General features: G+C 40.0%; 1 protein-coding gene across 8 annotated transcripts in view; it reads left to right on the top strand.

The window, feature by feature from the left end:
• Positions 1-12017, top strand: part of ppfibp2a (PPFIA binding protein 2a) — a 51921-nt gene extending 39904 nt beyond the window's left edge. For 6 of the 8 annotated variants that reach the window (XM_064336146.1, XM_064336142.1, XM_064336143.1 and 3 more), the window contains 18 exons: positions 1326-1387; positions 2275-2350; positions 2831-2877; positions 2974-3041; positions 3531-3602; positions 3904-3964; positions 4959-5000; positions 5566-5707; positions 6616-6648; positions 7409-7544; positions 8193-8321; positions 9030-9180; positions 9348-9459; positions 9556-9644; positions 9785-9907; positions 10160-10285; positions 10531-10719; positions 11197-12017. In XM_064336146.1, the coding sequence (XP_064192216.1) occupies positions 1326-1387; positions 2275-2350; positions 2831-2877; positions 2974-3041; positions 3531-3602; positions 3904-3964; positions 4959-5000; positions 5566-5707; positions 6616-6648; positions 7409-7544; positions 8193-8321; positions 9030-9180; positions 9348-9459; positions 9556-9644; positions 9785-9907; positions 10160-10285; positions 10531-10719; positions 11197-11424 (1886 nt within the window). In that variant the 3' untranslated portion in view covers positions 11425-12017. The remainder of the gene's footprint in view (positions 1-1325; positions 1388-2274; positions 2351-2830; positions 2878-2973; positions 3042-3530; positions 3603-3903; positions 3965-4958; positions 5001-5565; positions 5708-6615; positions 6649-7408; positions 7545-8192; positions 8322-9029; positions 9181-9347; positions 9460-9555; positions 9645-9784; positions 9908-10159; positions 10286-10530; positions 10720-11196) is intronic. The other 2 variants (XM_064336145.1, XM_064336144.1) reach the window with 2 other exon arrangements.
• Positions 12018-13925: the final 1908 nt, after the last annotated feature.

The following is a 13925-nucleotide window of genomic DNA, read 5'->3' as shown; positions in this document are numbered from 1 at the left end:
CAAACTTACATTTACATTTTTATTGCATCATGTCTCATTTAATGAGCATTCGGAAAAGCACACTTTACTACCTAATTTGTGTGTTGTCTTTTAATTCCTCAAAGCCCTCACGATAGATGAGGTGTTTAAGAGAAGACTGAAAGACAAATGTAAGGCTTCACATTCTCCAGCTGCTTCACACAGAGCTTCCATCGCACCATCACACTTGCTAATCTGTCTGAGTACTCTGTCCTGTCCATCACACCCCTTCAATGTGCCTTTACTGGAGAAATTGAAATGGAGGGGGTTTGACTTTAATCTCACTCTAATTTGTATGAATTAAAAATTCCCTTCCCACCTAGTTAGTACCATACAACATTTAGTCTCACACTGTCCAATGAGTTCTGTGAACTTATATGTACAGTAACTGTGCAGTGTCTGGAAGGAAGTTGATTGGTTCCCCAGTGCCTGACATGGATACGGGTACTTTTTTACTGTACAGCTGGAATATGCTTAGCATAATGCACCATGTAATTTTCTGATTCTCATCTACTGTCTCTGATACTGGCTTACTTACTGTGCACATGAGTTGGTAAGGTGTGTAACAACCTTGCCTCCATAGGTGTTGCCACTTTAAACCAAGGAGGTTAACATGGAAGAGAGTAGGGAGCAATCCACCATCTATGATCACAGCAGTCAGAGAGAGATAGTCATAAAATTCTGTCTGTATATTTTTTGGGAAAATGTCTGATGACTGATGTACAGGGCAGTAATCTCAATCCAGACTGTTAATTTAGCAAATAGCTCATTATGAGCTACTGCTTTGGTTATGAGCAATGAAGTTGAAAAGCAATTGTGCTCCAGTGGGTTACCATCTTTAGTTTCAGTTAAATCCATTCTAAGCCTAGTTCCAGCTCTACAGTCATAATCAAATGGCTGTGAGAGAACGTAACCACGGTGTGATCACCTCTCGTACCTCAACCTCAACACAAACAGGAGCCTTGTAGCTGTAGTGTTCCATTGTGTGACCATGCGTCAAAGCAGCACTCTGAGATGTGGAGGAACCGTGCAACCGGGCCCATTATGTCTTGTGTCTGTCAATGAAGATATTGTGTCCTCATATCCTTTTATGTTAATGCCATTAGATTCCTGTCCTCTTGCACCAGCGACGTGTCATTTATTGCATGACTTCCATACGCATGACTCCAGTCTGTGTAATTCCACATGTAATTCAGTCAGGCTTCAGTCAGCCTCAGAATGTCATGTTTAATGTATGTCATTAAGAGACGGGGCGATGATTCAACAGTTATTTACCAGCAGCTATAGTAACAGACATTTCTTTTCAGATCAGGAATTGCAAAGGCTGAAAACAGGAATGGAGACATTGTTAGCAGAAAATGAAGAAAAGGTATGGAAACATTACTTAACATTATGTATAACGTCAATGTCCTGGTAATATAAAGGCCACATTTCTATGGATGAATCTGGCAAAGGCTATGCAATATATAATACTCCAATTGAGTTGAATGGATTCTATTTTTTTTTTTTTTTAATGGATATGCAACCACAGGACAGAATGTATGTATGCTGTCTTGATGAAAGCCTTATAGACACAAAGGAAATGACAGTGTCAACTATTTCATATCAAATTCATCTCCTACCAGTGACCTACGTTGGCATACTGGGATCATTTGCAACATACAAGCCAAGCATTCATGGCTGTTTTGCTCAAAATAAACTGAGGAAATTTACACTAACCACATACAGAGCCTGTCCATTGCCAAACTAATATGAAATTATTGTAAATTAAGCCTGGCCAGATCCAGGCAGGCACCTATTGAAAAACCTTCTTTGATCTGACCAGAATTCAGCTTTGGATGTAGAGCCTTCCAAGACCCAGATGCCCTCGTCATCACGATTGTTATCTGGTTGCTGCTGCTAATGTGCAGATAACAAATAAATGCAATGATCTAAACCATATGCTCAAGATCAAACTGAAAAATCTGTCTTTTTTCAATTGAAAATTCCCACAAAAGCTATTTATAGGGTTCTTGTGACAGAAAAATAGAAACAAAAGGACTTTTTGTACTTGACTTATTCCTGAATATTCCACAGGTTTCAGTGAAACATTCAAAAAGTAGTGTTGTAAAGGTTCAGAGTTTTAAGAGTATTAGCTATGATTAATTCAGGTAATTGTTGAACTTACCAAACTGTGAATAAAAAACAACATTTTGGATGTCAAATTTTAGGAAAAATGTAGATTGAAACCAGGCCAAGAATATTTCTGTGTTGCAGGGTCGCCGTATTGAAGAGCTTACATTCCTTTTAAACCAGTACAGAAAGACAAAAGAAGTCATCTCATCTATTCAAGGTAAGACACCATAATATGAGGATCAAAAAAGGAAATCAACTTAACTTTCTATTCATGCGAAACTAATATTGCTTTTTATTGAGTGTATAATTGTATATTGAATAATAGTTTAATTTTGAAGAAGTTTTAAATTTTACCTTACTGAATCATATGACTTTAGTGTCCATCCCAGAACTTGAGCCAGTGACCTTCTGGGTCCCTAGACCATTCCCAACCATGACCTCAGACTGGGGCTGGGATTCAACTAACAATCCTCTTTACCTTTCTTATGGTCAACTGTTCAGGAATGAACTTACCAGATTGTGTTGGTGAAGAAAAAAAGTGACCCTTGCATTTATTTTTAAATCGACTTTAATGATAAATGTTACCCGAATCTAAGCCAAGTAGTCTAACTGCACAGGTAACAGTGTGCATTAAACATAATAATCTGGTGTGAAGCAGAAATGAAGTGTGCTAGACTTTGCTTCTTTGCATTTCCAGTCTCGGGTGCAAGGATTCTCTCCAACCCCAACACGCCACAATCAGAGGTGGGGCCAACTTCTCTCTGTCCTGAATTGTTGAGGTAGACCTGCTCTGTATCTGGGTCTAGATAATTCTCCTGTGTGTCACATTTCCCCCTGTAGATGTCCTCCTGTGGTTCTTCACCTTTAATGGTCTCCTCATCATCCTTTCAGAAGGAGTTAGACTTTAGGTAAGTGTGGAATTGGACTGGCCTATGAGCCACAGTACACATTAAAATCGCCACGCGTCCAGAAGCCCAGATCAGGGATGTAGAATATTCATTCTCGTTGAAATAATGCGAAATGAATTGCAAGTACTTAATTGATTTCCATAAAATCCGTGTTCTTATGGAATTTTGTGGCCTATGCTATAACTATTGTTTGATACACTAAAAATGAAGATGTTACACCGCCTGAACACAAGAGGGTAACATTTGACAAATAGACTGGGGATCTGAGGTTAACAAAGTTGTTAGTTTGTCTGTAAGCTGGCTGATATCAAATCCAGTTATCAAACTATTAATTGTTTACATCCGTAGCATAATTTATTTTGGCCGTAGTTTAGCATTTCAGAGAGTAACACTCAAGCACTTGTGAAAATCAAACGTATGTTAGAATATCTCACACGTGTGCTGTGTGCAGATTTGAAATAAGCACTGCTGCTCTCTCACCCATCCCAGCTGCAGGAGTGCACAGATGTCCCCTGAGTCTGCGGTCTCCCCTAGCAACACCAGCGTCCAGAACGGACAAAGGTAAGTTTAGCTGATGTTTGTTTATCTTATTTTGCTTGGGCTTTGAGACCCACAAAAGGGGCCCTGGACCGATCACTCTGATGTTGCTGCCTCATTAGAACATTGCCTGTCTTACTTAGTGTTAAGCAATGACTGTCACGTCAAATTAGACTCGCCCTCCTGCAGATGGTGAAGCACCTTGCTGACTCTGGGGTTCTTGTGTAGACCTGCCTTTCCATGAAATCAACGCCATTAAACTACTGTAATACAAATTGTATCGTAAAATTTCTGATGTGTATTTTTTATTTTTTTTACTTTATAGGATACAACCAAATACACTATCAAGTAGTTTGGAGGATTTAAGGAGTGGATCAAAGAAGAAGGTTGGACCAGATTTTTTTCTGTTAAATTAAAAAAAGAAAACAAGTGAAAATATTTCACGTCAAACTAACCAAAATAACTCACTAGTAGTCTGTAGGTTGGGGTCACTCCTGCAAGTTAACCAGTAGTTCTCCTGTTAATCCATTATATATTGTTAGTGCAAACTTTCTATATGGTATCTAACCTAAAGGGAAAAGTGTTGCATTTCATTAACTCTCACAGAGCCATTTCAACTAATATGCCCTGACAAAATGACTAAATTCTCAAGACCTACAAAAGGTCTTGACAGAATTCCCTTAATTCCTAAGATAGTTTAGGTCCTGTTTGTACATGACAGAAATTGCAGCTCTTCACACATAAGGGTCTTATTTAATAATCTCAAACTCAGACACCCATGATTATTTGAATGGTGTTATAACTCATTTTTAGGAAAAAAATGATGGGCTTTGATAGGAGGATTTGTGGCTGAACAAACACACAGTGGTTCTGCAGCATGTTCAAACTAAAATATTAGCCAACAAAATGTCTTAGCCCAACTAGTTAGTTAACTTTTTTGAAAGTTTTATGAATGACCACCGACTTAAAGACATCGGAGAAAATTACAAGTCCCATATTATATTTAACAAACCTGAGAGGACTCCTGCTTTATTGTAGTAAAAGGGCTTAATTGAAGGTGAGAGTGTAGTATTTGTAGTATTTTGAATTTAGAATTCCCAATAATTGATGCAGTACATGAAAAAAAGTAACAATTTTATTTATTCTGAGTGCACAATAGCTATAGCCCACTTACCATTTGTTTACATATAACATATGCTGTGAAAATAATGGATAAAATATTAAAAGTGCATCAATAAGAAAAATGATTTAAGGTTATTTTTATTTAGATTTAAATAAATGAGTGTCTTAAACTTATTTTTCTATTGTTGAACTAACTTATGTGTCTGTTCTGTTTGTCACATGCTCTGTCACTTCCTTATCACTCTTTCCAACCCGTAGCATGCAGTGGAGGAACCAGTAGAACCTGTTGTGTCAGCAGAGGTACTTCCACTGGATGACATCACCTTAAAATCTAACCTTTAACCTTTAACCCCTTACTTACTGAATAATCCAATCACTTAATTTGCTTGCCTCAGATAATACAAGTGTTTTATGTACAGAAGTATTGCTTTCACAGGTTTTCATGTCAGATTTTTCAGCATATTGCTTCAGGCGCAACCAGGGTGGTTTTTCATTTATATACTGGAAATAGGCCTTTGGGGTTTATGGTGTATTTTATCCTTGACTGTTTTAAATGTATGTAAGGACGATATGAATGCACGCATATTTTATTACTGTGAAATAAATCAAAATCTAATGAAATTTTTGACATCTGGTTTAAAAAGATCTGAAGATTAACAGATAAAATTGTTAAATATATGCTTAGAACACGCATACCATAATTCTCTTAAAATTGTATGCTGCAATGGATTGCTTGGCTTACTGGAAATTGTCACACTTGTTAAATCACATTTGAGGTGAAAAGGAAATTGAACTGAGAAACCAACTACTGCCACCTGCTGGTAACAGTTGCCATCTCCTGTTTACAACAACTGTTTGTTTGCAGACTTCATATGCCGATGACAGCAACAAGTCCCAAACCATGCCGGGCAAGGGCTCCAGATCCTGTCCAAATGGGAAGAAAGAAAAACATTCAACACCAATTCAGAAGTCTCCAAATCAGAGTAGAGACAGTGCTTTTGCCCTAAGTATGCACCTCACTGTTATATGATTATTGTACACTTGTGAAACAGCTACATATTGAAATGTTAAAAACGAATGGCATTGTTTGCAAAAATAAATAGCAAGTTTTAAATGAAAACAAGATCAAACAAGATTATATAATTATGGATATGGTTGCAACTGCACATACAAAAACATTTTATTTATGTTTGGTATTTTAAAGAAATTAAAAAGCAAAACCCCAGCTGGATCTTCCTCATCCATAAACTTCCATTCATTTTGGAAACGAGGCATTGTGAAGGCTTTTATGGACTAATTAAATCTCCAAAAAGACTGCAGAAACTTGTCATAGGTTAGTCCAAAGGCATCTCCTGAGGTAAGAAAATGTATGAATGCCATTAATTTTGGTGAATTATAATTTAGCTTACTGCTGCATCAGTACCCTCCAGCTACATGATAGGTACCTACAGGGTACTAGTTGTCGTCAGTGAAGGAAGGTGTGTAAGGTCTTGCTCTTCTGCTGTATGCTGTGGGGCTTTTAAAGCAGCAAAATATTCACTAGCTCATGCCTCGGCGGATTGCTCACGCTTCAGGGCGTTCTACGACTGGTAAAAAAAAAAAAAGGCAAATACAATGTATATGACCGTATAGTATGAATGGTATATGAGCATATGAATGTGCCTAAATAAATTACAAAGGAAATCTATATTTTACGGAAGAGCCGGTTCCTCAATTTACAGTACATCTGATTTTAAGTAGAGGCACTGTTCACATTATTCCTCTTCTCTTCTTCATCAAGTCTTGCATGGATTCGGCCTCCTGCATCACTAACCCCTCGTCTTGCCTGACTGTGCTCTCTGACTTAATCATGTGCTGGTGTTTCTCCTGTGCTTTTCTGCCTGGCTCTCTGCTTGCTCACTTCAAACGGCCGAAGATCGGTGTAGGAGTGCCAGCGCTCCGGTTCTAGGTACCGTACTCCACGGAAACTAAAGCATGTGCCCAAAGTACCGTCACTGCATGACACCTACGGTTAAGCAGCACAGTAAGAAACAAAAACTAGGGGGAAGTCTTCAACTTTGTGTACCAGACATCTATAAATCTAAATTGCAAAGCATTCCTGGTGGGGGTTTACATGTGTCTGAGGGTCTATGGCAGCCGTTTAAATCGGTAGCAAGGCCCTGTAGTGAAAGCAGTGGTGGGCAGAGACGCCCAATATTATTCCTGTCTCCTTCACATGAGCCGCACACACCCCACCCTGTCATGAACTCAGATTATGGCGGCTTTCAAGTGTAACTGGTACCATGTGTGGGCAGTGTGTTGCATGCACATGGATGGCTCCGGCTGGAAATTTAACCCTGTACCCTTAACTTAAGCAAAAAAAGGCTTCTGACACGACTGACTGCTGATACTGCTGGCATTGGAACTTAATTCCATTAACATTTTAAAGTTTTTGGGACAGATAAATATACCAGGGCTTTTTTTTAGTCTCATTAAGGTTCACTGGCAGCCCTACCTTGGGTACATCAGTACATATATCATTTTCAGCTTTATATAAAACTGCCCTTTTGGACCAGATTCAAGGAAAATTAGATATTTTTAGAGCCTGTGGGTTACACCTGAATCCTGCATTCTTTCTGCATGACTTAGAGACACAGGCACTAATTTAACCAGCCTGTTGAAAAGGCACATATGAAAGTAACTGGAAACTTCTGTTTTTATGTGCACAGGAAAAGCAGAGAAGAAGGACGGGACCACATTCGCAGAGCTCTCACTGCCATCGTCTGGCACTGATTCGAAGCAGCAGTCTCCCGCCTCTCCAGACAACCGGAAGAACCAAAAGGCCATCCACAGGTTCTGGGGGAGGTAAGTTTATACATTACCAAATCAGAGCACAAAGCAGTTACAATCATCATTACATGTGTCAACCTGCTCTGGAAAAAAAAAGAAACAAGAACTAAAAATACAGATAATGGTAAATTAATCTGTCTCATTTGCTTCCTGTTTAAAGGGTAAGCACCACATAACAGCATACCCCAAAGATATTAGGCTAATTCATTTTATTCTAGAAGTTTCATTAAATTAAGCTGAAAGTGTTCTTACTATGGGTTCAAATTTGACAAACCGATCACTCCCAACGCAAACACCCAAATTCACGCTGGAAAATTACTTATGTGATGCACGATGCAATAGGTGGAAGACAAACAGCTCTGCTAATATAATTTTGAAAAAGATGACAGAATGTGACAGCATTTGCTTTAAAAGATGACAGAAATTGTGCATTGAAATATTTGATTCTGAATAAAAGGACATTATCAGTGACTCGGATGAGTCTGTAGAAGACATTAATCGCTGATTCTGACACCACAATACAGCCATTCAGGTTTGAGCCAGACGTGATTGGATTTGGGGCCTCAGATTACTTTTGGGGAAAATTATCTTTTTAGCTATCTTACCCAAGTCTCATAGGCAACCCTAACCCCCCCCCCGACCCCCCGTTTCTCCTTCATCCAGGGTAAGGAAGAGTCAATCAGGATTCCTGCCGGTGGATGACCTGGATACCGCAGAGTTCCGGAGAGGGGGTGTACGAGCCACAGCTGGCCCACGATTGGCCCAAACCGACGACTCAGCGAGTTCAATCCGGTATGAATCCTAGGGTGTCAGATCCATTATATGTTGCACATGATGAAAATCAGGAAACACAGAAATCAGAATTTCAGAACAAGGGTGAAACCCTTGTTGGAACCATGGGTAATACCAGTCATGGAAATTCATGCAAAACCCTTTTCTCTACTCTGGCCCCACAGTGGTGGAATGAGCTCCCCACTGCTATCAGGACAGACCAAAAATACTTATTTAAATTGCATCTAGGCTTGCCATGAACATTTGCCCCACCTATGCTACATCTGTAACTATATCCGCAGATCAATTTGCAACTTGAAGCACTTAATTGTCTCTCTTGCACCTACTAGTCTTAACTTTATGTTGTAGGTTTATGTATTTTGGCTGGGACCCTAATGTCTTGGCATTAGCTCTTTGTTGCCTACATGTTTTGTGCGCACTTATGTCAGTTACTCTGGATAAGAGCAACTACCAAATGGCTCCTACCTATTGTTAGGATTTCAGGCTTTATAAAGAATAATGGATTCCTTATTGTATAAGAAATCATGAAAGCAGTAAATAATTTGCTTGTTGATGTACTAAAAACTTGAATAAAAGTGAAACTGTTATTTGCACAGCAGGGCTACAGAGTGGCCCAGTTAATTAAATATAGGTTTCAATAATATATATGTATTTCATGCTTCAGTGCTACTGTAATATTAATTATCTGTACTGAATTCTCTTCTCCAGAGACATGAACACTCCCTTCTGCAATTGGACCAAGGAGCAGGTGTGTGGCTGGCTAGAGGACTATGGTCTGGGACAGTATGTGAACCTGGCCAGGCAGTGGGTCAACACTGGACAAACACTTCTTTCAGCCACTCCTCAGCAATTAGAGAAGGTATAAGAAAGCAAGAGGGTATCACCCAAAACTTTTCCATTTATGTGTTTTTTTTCATTTATGTAAGTTTTTTCCTAAAATGTTTTTGGGCATTTGCTTGGACTAAATCAATTATTTACCTTAATTTGTTATACAGTTTGATAATGTTTCTCATTTATTACCCACAGGAAATTGGAATTAAGAATTCCCTGCACAGGAAGAAGCTACAGCTAGCCCTCCGGTCATTCAACACAAAAGTTATTGAGAAGTCATCAGAGCTGGACCATATCTGGGTAACCCGTATGTATCAGATCTTGATGATATCAACCTTCAAGGCCTAGTATTTTAGTGCCTGATGTACAGAGGGTATAGAAACGGCATGGTTTGTGTTTACAGGCTGGCTCGATGATATTGGCTTGCCTCAGTACAAAGACCAGTTCAATGACGGAAGAGTCGATGGGAGAATGATTCAGTATCTGACAGTGGTAAGACAGTGCTGTGCGATTCCTGTGGGGTGGGTGGAAAACATTTAGTTGTGGCTTAAAATGGTTTCTTCTTTCACTGCCATCAGTAGCACAGTGTTGCACAAAGATAAACTGACTTGGGTTTTGGCCAATTTTTTCAGAATGACCTCCTGTTCCTCAAAGTCACCAGCCAGCTCCACCATCTCAGCATCAAGTGCGCCATCCATGTCCTCCATATCAACAAATTCAACCCCCACTGCCTGAGACGCAGACCTGGGGATGAGGTGAGAGGGACAGGGTTCTGCTATTAGCATTTCTGTTGTTAGCTTTCCCTAATATTCATGGTAGGCTAACATACAGAACAGGAAGCAGGGAAGATGGCTCTTTGTTTTCAGAGAAATAGTAGCCACAAGAAACTGTAGTCATACAGGTGAGATAACAAAAGGGATTTCAATAGTTAACTTCTAAATCAATTTGTAATACATATTGTTTACTGTTTATATGTGTTCTTGTGTATTTGTGTGTCAATTTTTCAGAATAAGACATCCCCCTCAGAGGTGATGCAGTGGTCTAACCACCGCGTTATGGAGTGGCTGCGCTCGGTGGATCTGGCGGAGTACGCCCCAAACCTGAGGGGCAGCGGCGTTCACGGCGGGCTGATCGTAAGTGTCCTCGCCCCATCCCCCTTTTTTAAACGATCTTCTGTGGAAAGAGCAGCTTTGCCATGACAGCGTGGAGACGTGGGTGCGATATAACGACCTTTCAGCTTACCGCTTCACTTTTTCCAGTTTAAATGTATCACTGGGAAACAGTAAAAATGTACCGAGAATGCAAGGACCCTTCTCTAAACGTGAATCACACTCAGCTATCCCTGCTTGTTCGGTTTGCTCTGAATATTGTGTTGCAGATCCTGGAGCCGCGCTTTAACTCGGACACCCTGGCCATGCTCCTGAACATCCCCCCGCAGAAGACGCTCCTTCGACGCCACCTGGCCACCAACTTCAGCTCGCTGGTGGGCCCTCAGGCCCAGCAGGAGAAGCGCGAGTGCATGTGCAGCTCCGGCTACAACCCTCTCACCACGACGGCCAAAGTCCGGGTAGGAGCCTGTGCCTCTAACATCGCTGTCCGTCTCTCCCTCCCTCTCTCTCGCTCTCTTGGAAAAGTACGTGAAATCTGAAGTGAATTATGGGATAGCCAGCACGGCGCGTGGTCTCGTAGGGCCACTGAAAGCTTGAGCTCATTGCTCTGTGGAGAGAAAATGAAAACCATAATCCCTGCCTGGGATGTCATGCTTGCATCAGCTTAATCCCAGAGGTGCTCCATTTCTGGGATTTGCGTGTGGACTTTGTAGTGTAAGCACCCAGCTATTTAAGACCCTTTTAAGACTGTTTTTTCTTAGGCTTGCTTAAATGTGCAAGCTTAAATGAACAGAAGCATAATTTAGATTTTCTTTACTTATGTGGTATATGCACATTTTTAGATTGGGTGCTGAACTCTTTTGAAGATTGGCACTGGGAATGGTTTGAAGAATGTCAGTTTGAGAGAGTGACGCTTTCTCAAATGTCATTTTCAGCCGAAGAAGCTGGGGTTCACCACCTTCGGACATCTGAGGAGAAAGAAGCTGGATGACTCCACGGACTACATTTGCCCCCTGGACACGCCTCCTCCGCCCATAAATGGGGGCGTCCAGCCCTACTCGGGGTTCAGGGGACTGAGCCCCATCTTAGACAGGGACCGTGAGAAAAAGGACCAGGTGGGGCAAAAGAGCGGAAGCCACCAAGCCTCAACCCATCGTAGCTGAGCTCGCAGCCCATAACCCCACCCCCTCCCCATTATGCCATTGTTTAACCACGCCGCTCCATGAGCCAAGGGCTGCACAGGTGGCATTCATGGACACTCTAAAATGGATGCTTGTGGATGTCTGTGTTCCAGCAGCATGCTGTCTCTGTGGACTTGACATTTTAGTACTGACTTGTTACACCTCTTTCATGGCTTTAATATATATAATGATTATGCCACTCCAGGTAGTGTGGCAAACAACAATTCAGCCAATTGTATATATTTTTTGTAACGCCTAACTCATAATTGTACTGTTTTTATACAGTTGTGTTTTAAGTTTGTGCAATATTTGCACAATAAGGGAGAAGGGACATACTGTATATATAATGTTTATGTTAGTTGAATGGTTATATGATGGCACAGATATTTAAAAAAAATTCAATTGTGCTCATGATTGAAAGAAAATATGATTTTTCAGTTATTTGGCATGCTATAAACTGCATATTTTATAGTTAACTATGCTTTCTTATAATATTTTGCTCTCATGGCATTGTAAGTAATGGTATTCCCAAAAATGCATTGGGGTGTGGTGCATAATAAACCTCATCAAATTAGTATTGGATAGTGTTTTCTTGTACTGTGATTTAATTATTGCAGTATATGCAAATTGTTTAACCAACATGACATCTAGGATCATACTCCAAAAAATGAATGCATCTTCTGGTATGCTCCTGGTCTTAGAAATAATATTTAAAACAAAGGATTCGACAAGTCTGTTGAAATGCAGTGGAAGAACACATTATCATGCATGATAACACACAGTACATAATCATCTAACCTGCTTACATCCTGTTTTTTTTTAACCCAGCTATGTCCATGTTTTGGGAAGACTGAAAAGAGCACATTGGCACAGTAATATCCTATCATGCATGTTTGCCTCAGCATGTTCTTGCTATTCTTTTGTTTTTAGCTCTGATCAGTCTAAGATGACGCCAAGTAGAAAGTGGTGCACTGAAGCTGTGCAAAACTTTGTGGGCAGAGAAGTGTTTTTACAACATAATACTGCTAATACACTGAGCATTGAAATGAATACATAATTGATAAATTCACATACTGTACTGAAAAACAAATGTAAGCACTCTGATATTTTATTATGCTCACCCAACACTAGGCAACAAAGTCTATTGTGAAAGTAGGACATCCATAGCATAACCGTCACAATTTTGTGTATGAATGCCATTGCTCAAAAAGAAACACATGGATATGCCCAGGGCTGCTGGAATGTTCTAACAGGATCTAGCACGTAGGAAAGGCACCAACAGGTAAAAACAATCACTTTTATATGTGCAGAATTCCAACAGAGACAGGTGTTTCCAAACTGCTACATGATGAGGAACTTTAAGTATTGTTCAGACAGACCAAACCAAATAAATATCCATGGGCCTTTGCACCTGAAGTGTGTTAGCTGTGAAATGCTGCCCTCCCATAAATTACCTAGCGAACACGTGTATGTTTGTTCAAGTGCCTGCTTGATACTAATAACCACAGGCCTCAAAATGCATTGGATGGTGATTCACACTGTAGTCTGGTCTGTCTAGCTAGCTCATACTTCATTCTTTTATTTTATTGGACACAAATTTTGTGTATGTAAAATAGCCCAATTGAAACCAGTTATGGATGGTATGGGCTGTTCTGGTGAATATATCACATTGACCTCACACATTGTTCCCCCAAATTGAACGATTACTTCTGGTTTTCCACAGCACATATAACATTTATAGCATCGTACTTTGCAAGCATATTAATTAATTTCTGTATTTTTCTTGAGAGTAGAGTGATACATTTCTTTCAATGCTCAGGGTTTGTGCGTTGGTCTTGATATCTGTGTGTAACCGCAGGCATGACATTTCAAGTGGTGGTGATCGAAGGATCAGTTCTTAAGATAGAAGCGCTCTCACGTGGAATAAATAGTCTCACAGGAAATATGCCCAAATTTATTCATCATAGATTAAATAACAGCTTCAATAGGAAATAATGGGTTCATACATTCCATATGTTTCAATACTTTATCTGTGCATTAAATATTTAATTCATTTTACTGACCATACCATTGCTGTTTACACAGCTTGCTGCTAAATTTAACATGAATTTAACTGACGTGAAAAGCCAGCAAATAAAATTCAGTAAAAAATGTGTTTATACACGATGTGTAGTACTCAACCGATAATTAGCGAGCTAATTACCCCAGTAACCCCAGCCTTGCCAACCCCAAACCCCTCACACCTCTTGCATGAAGAAATTGCTAAACCATGGGGAAATGCTGGAAAAACTCAGAAGGGGAAAAATGGCTGCACTCTGAGAACACACCTGGAAATTAAACACACTGCCTTGGCCAAGGGCTGCATCCACTAATCTCCTTCATTCCAAAGCCTGTTCAGCAGTTTTTTTTTCTTTTTTTCTAAAATAAGGGCTGTGTGCAATCTCTGATCTTGCCTATATTAGCCGGGTTATCGCGCTGATGTA

The sequence above is a fragment of the Anguilla rostrata genome, chromosome 5 (assembly GCF_018555375.3).
Source record: "Anguilla rostrata isolate EN2019 chromosome 5, ASM1855537v3, whole genome shotgun sequence".
Taxonomy (NCBI): Eukaryota; Metazoa; Chordata; class Actinopteri; order Anguilliformes; family Anguillidae; genus Anguilla; species Anguilla rostrata.
The sequence above is the reverse complement of the archived record's forward strand: the minus strand, read 5'-3'. Positions and strand labels throughout refer to the sequence as shown.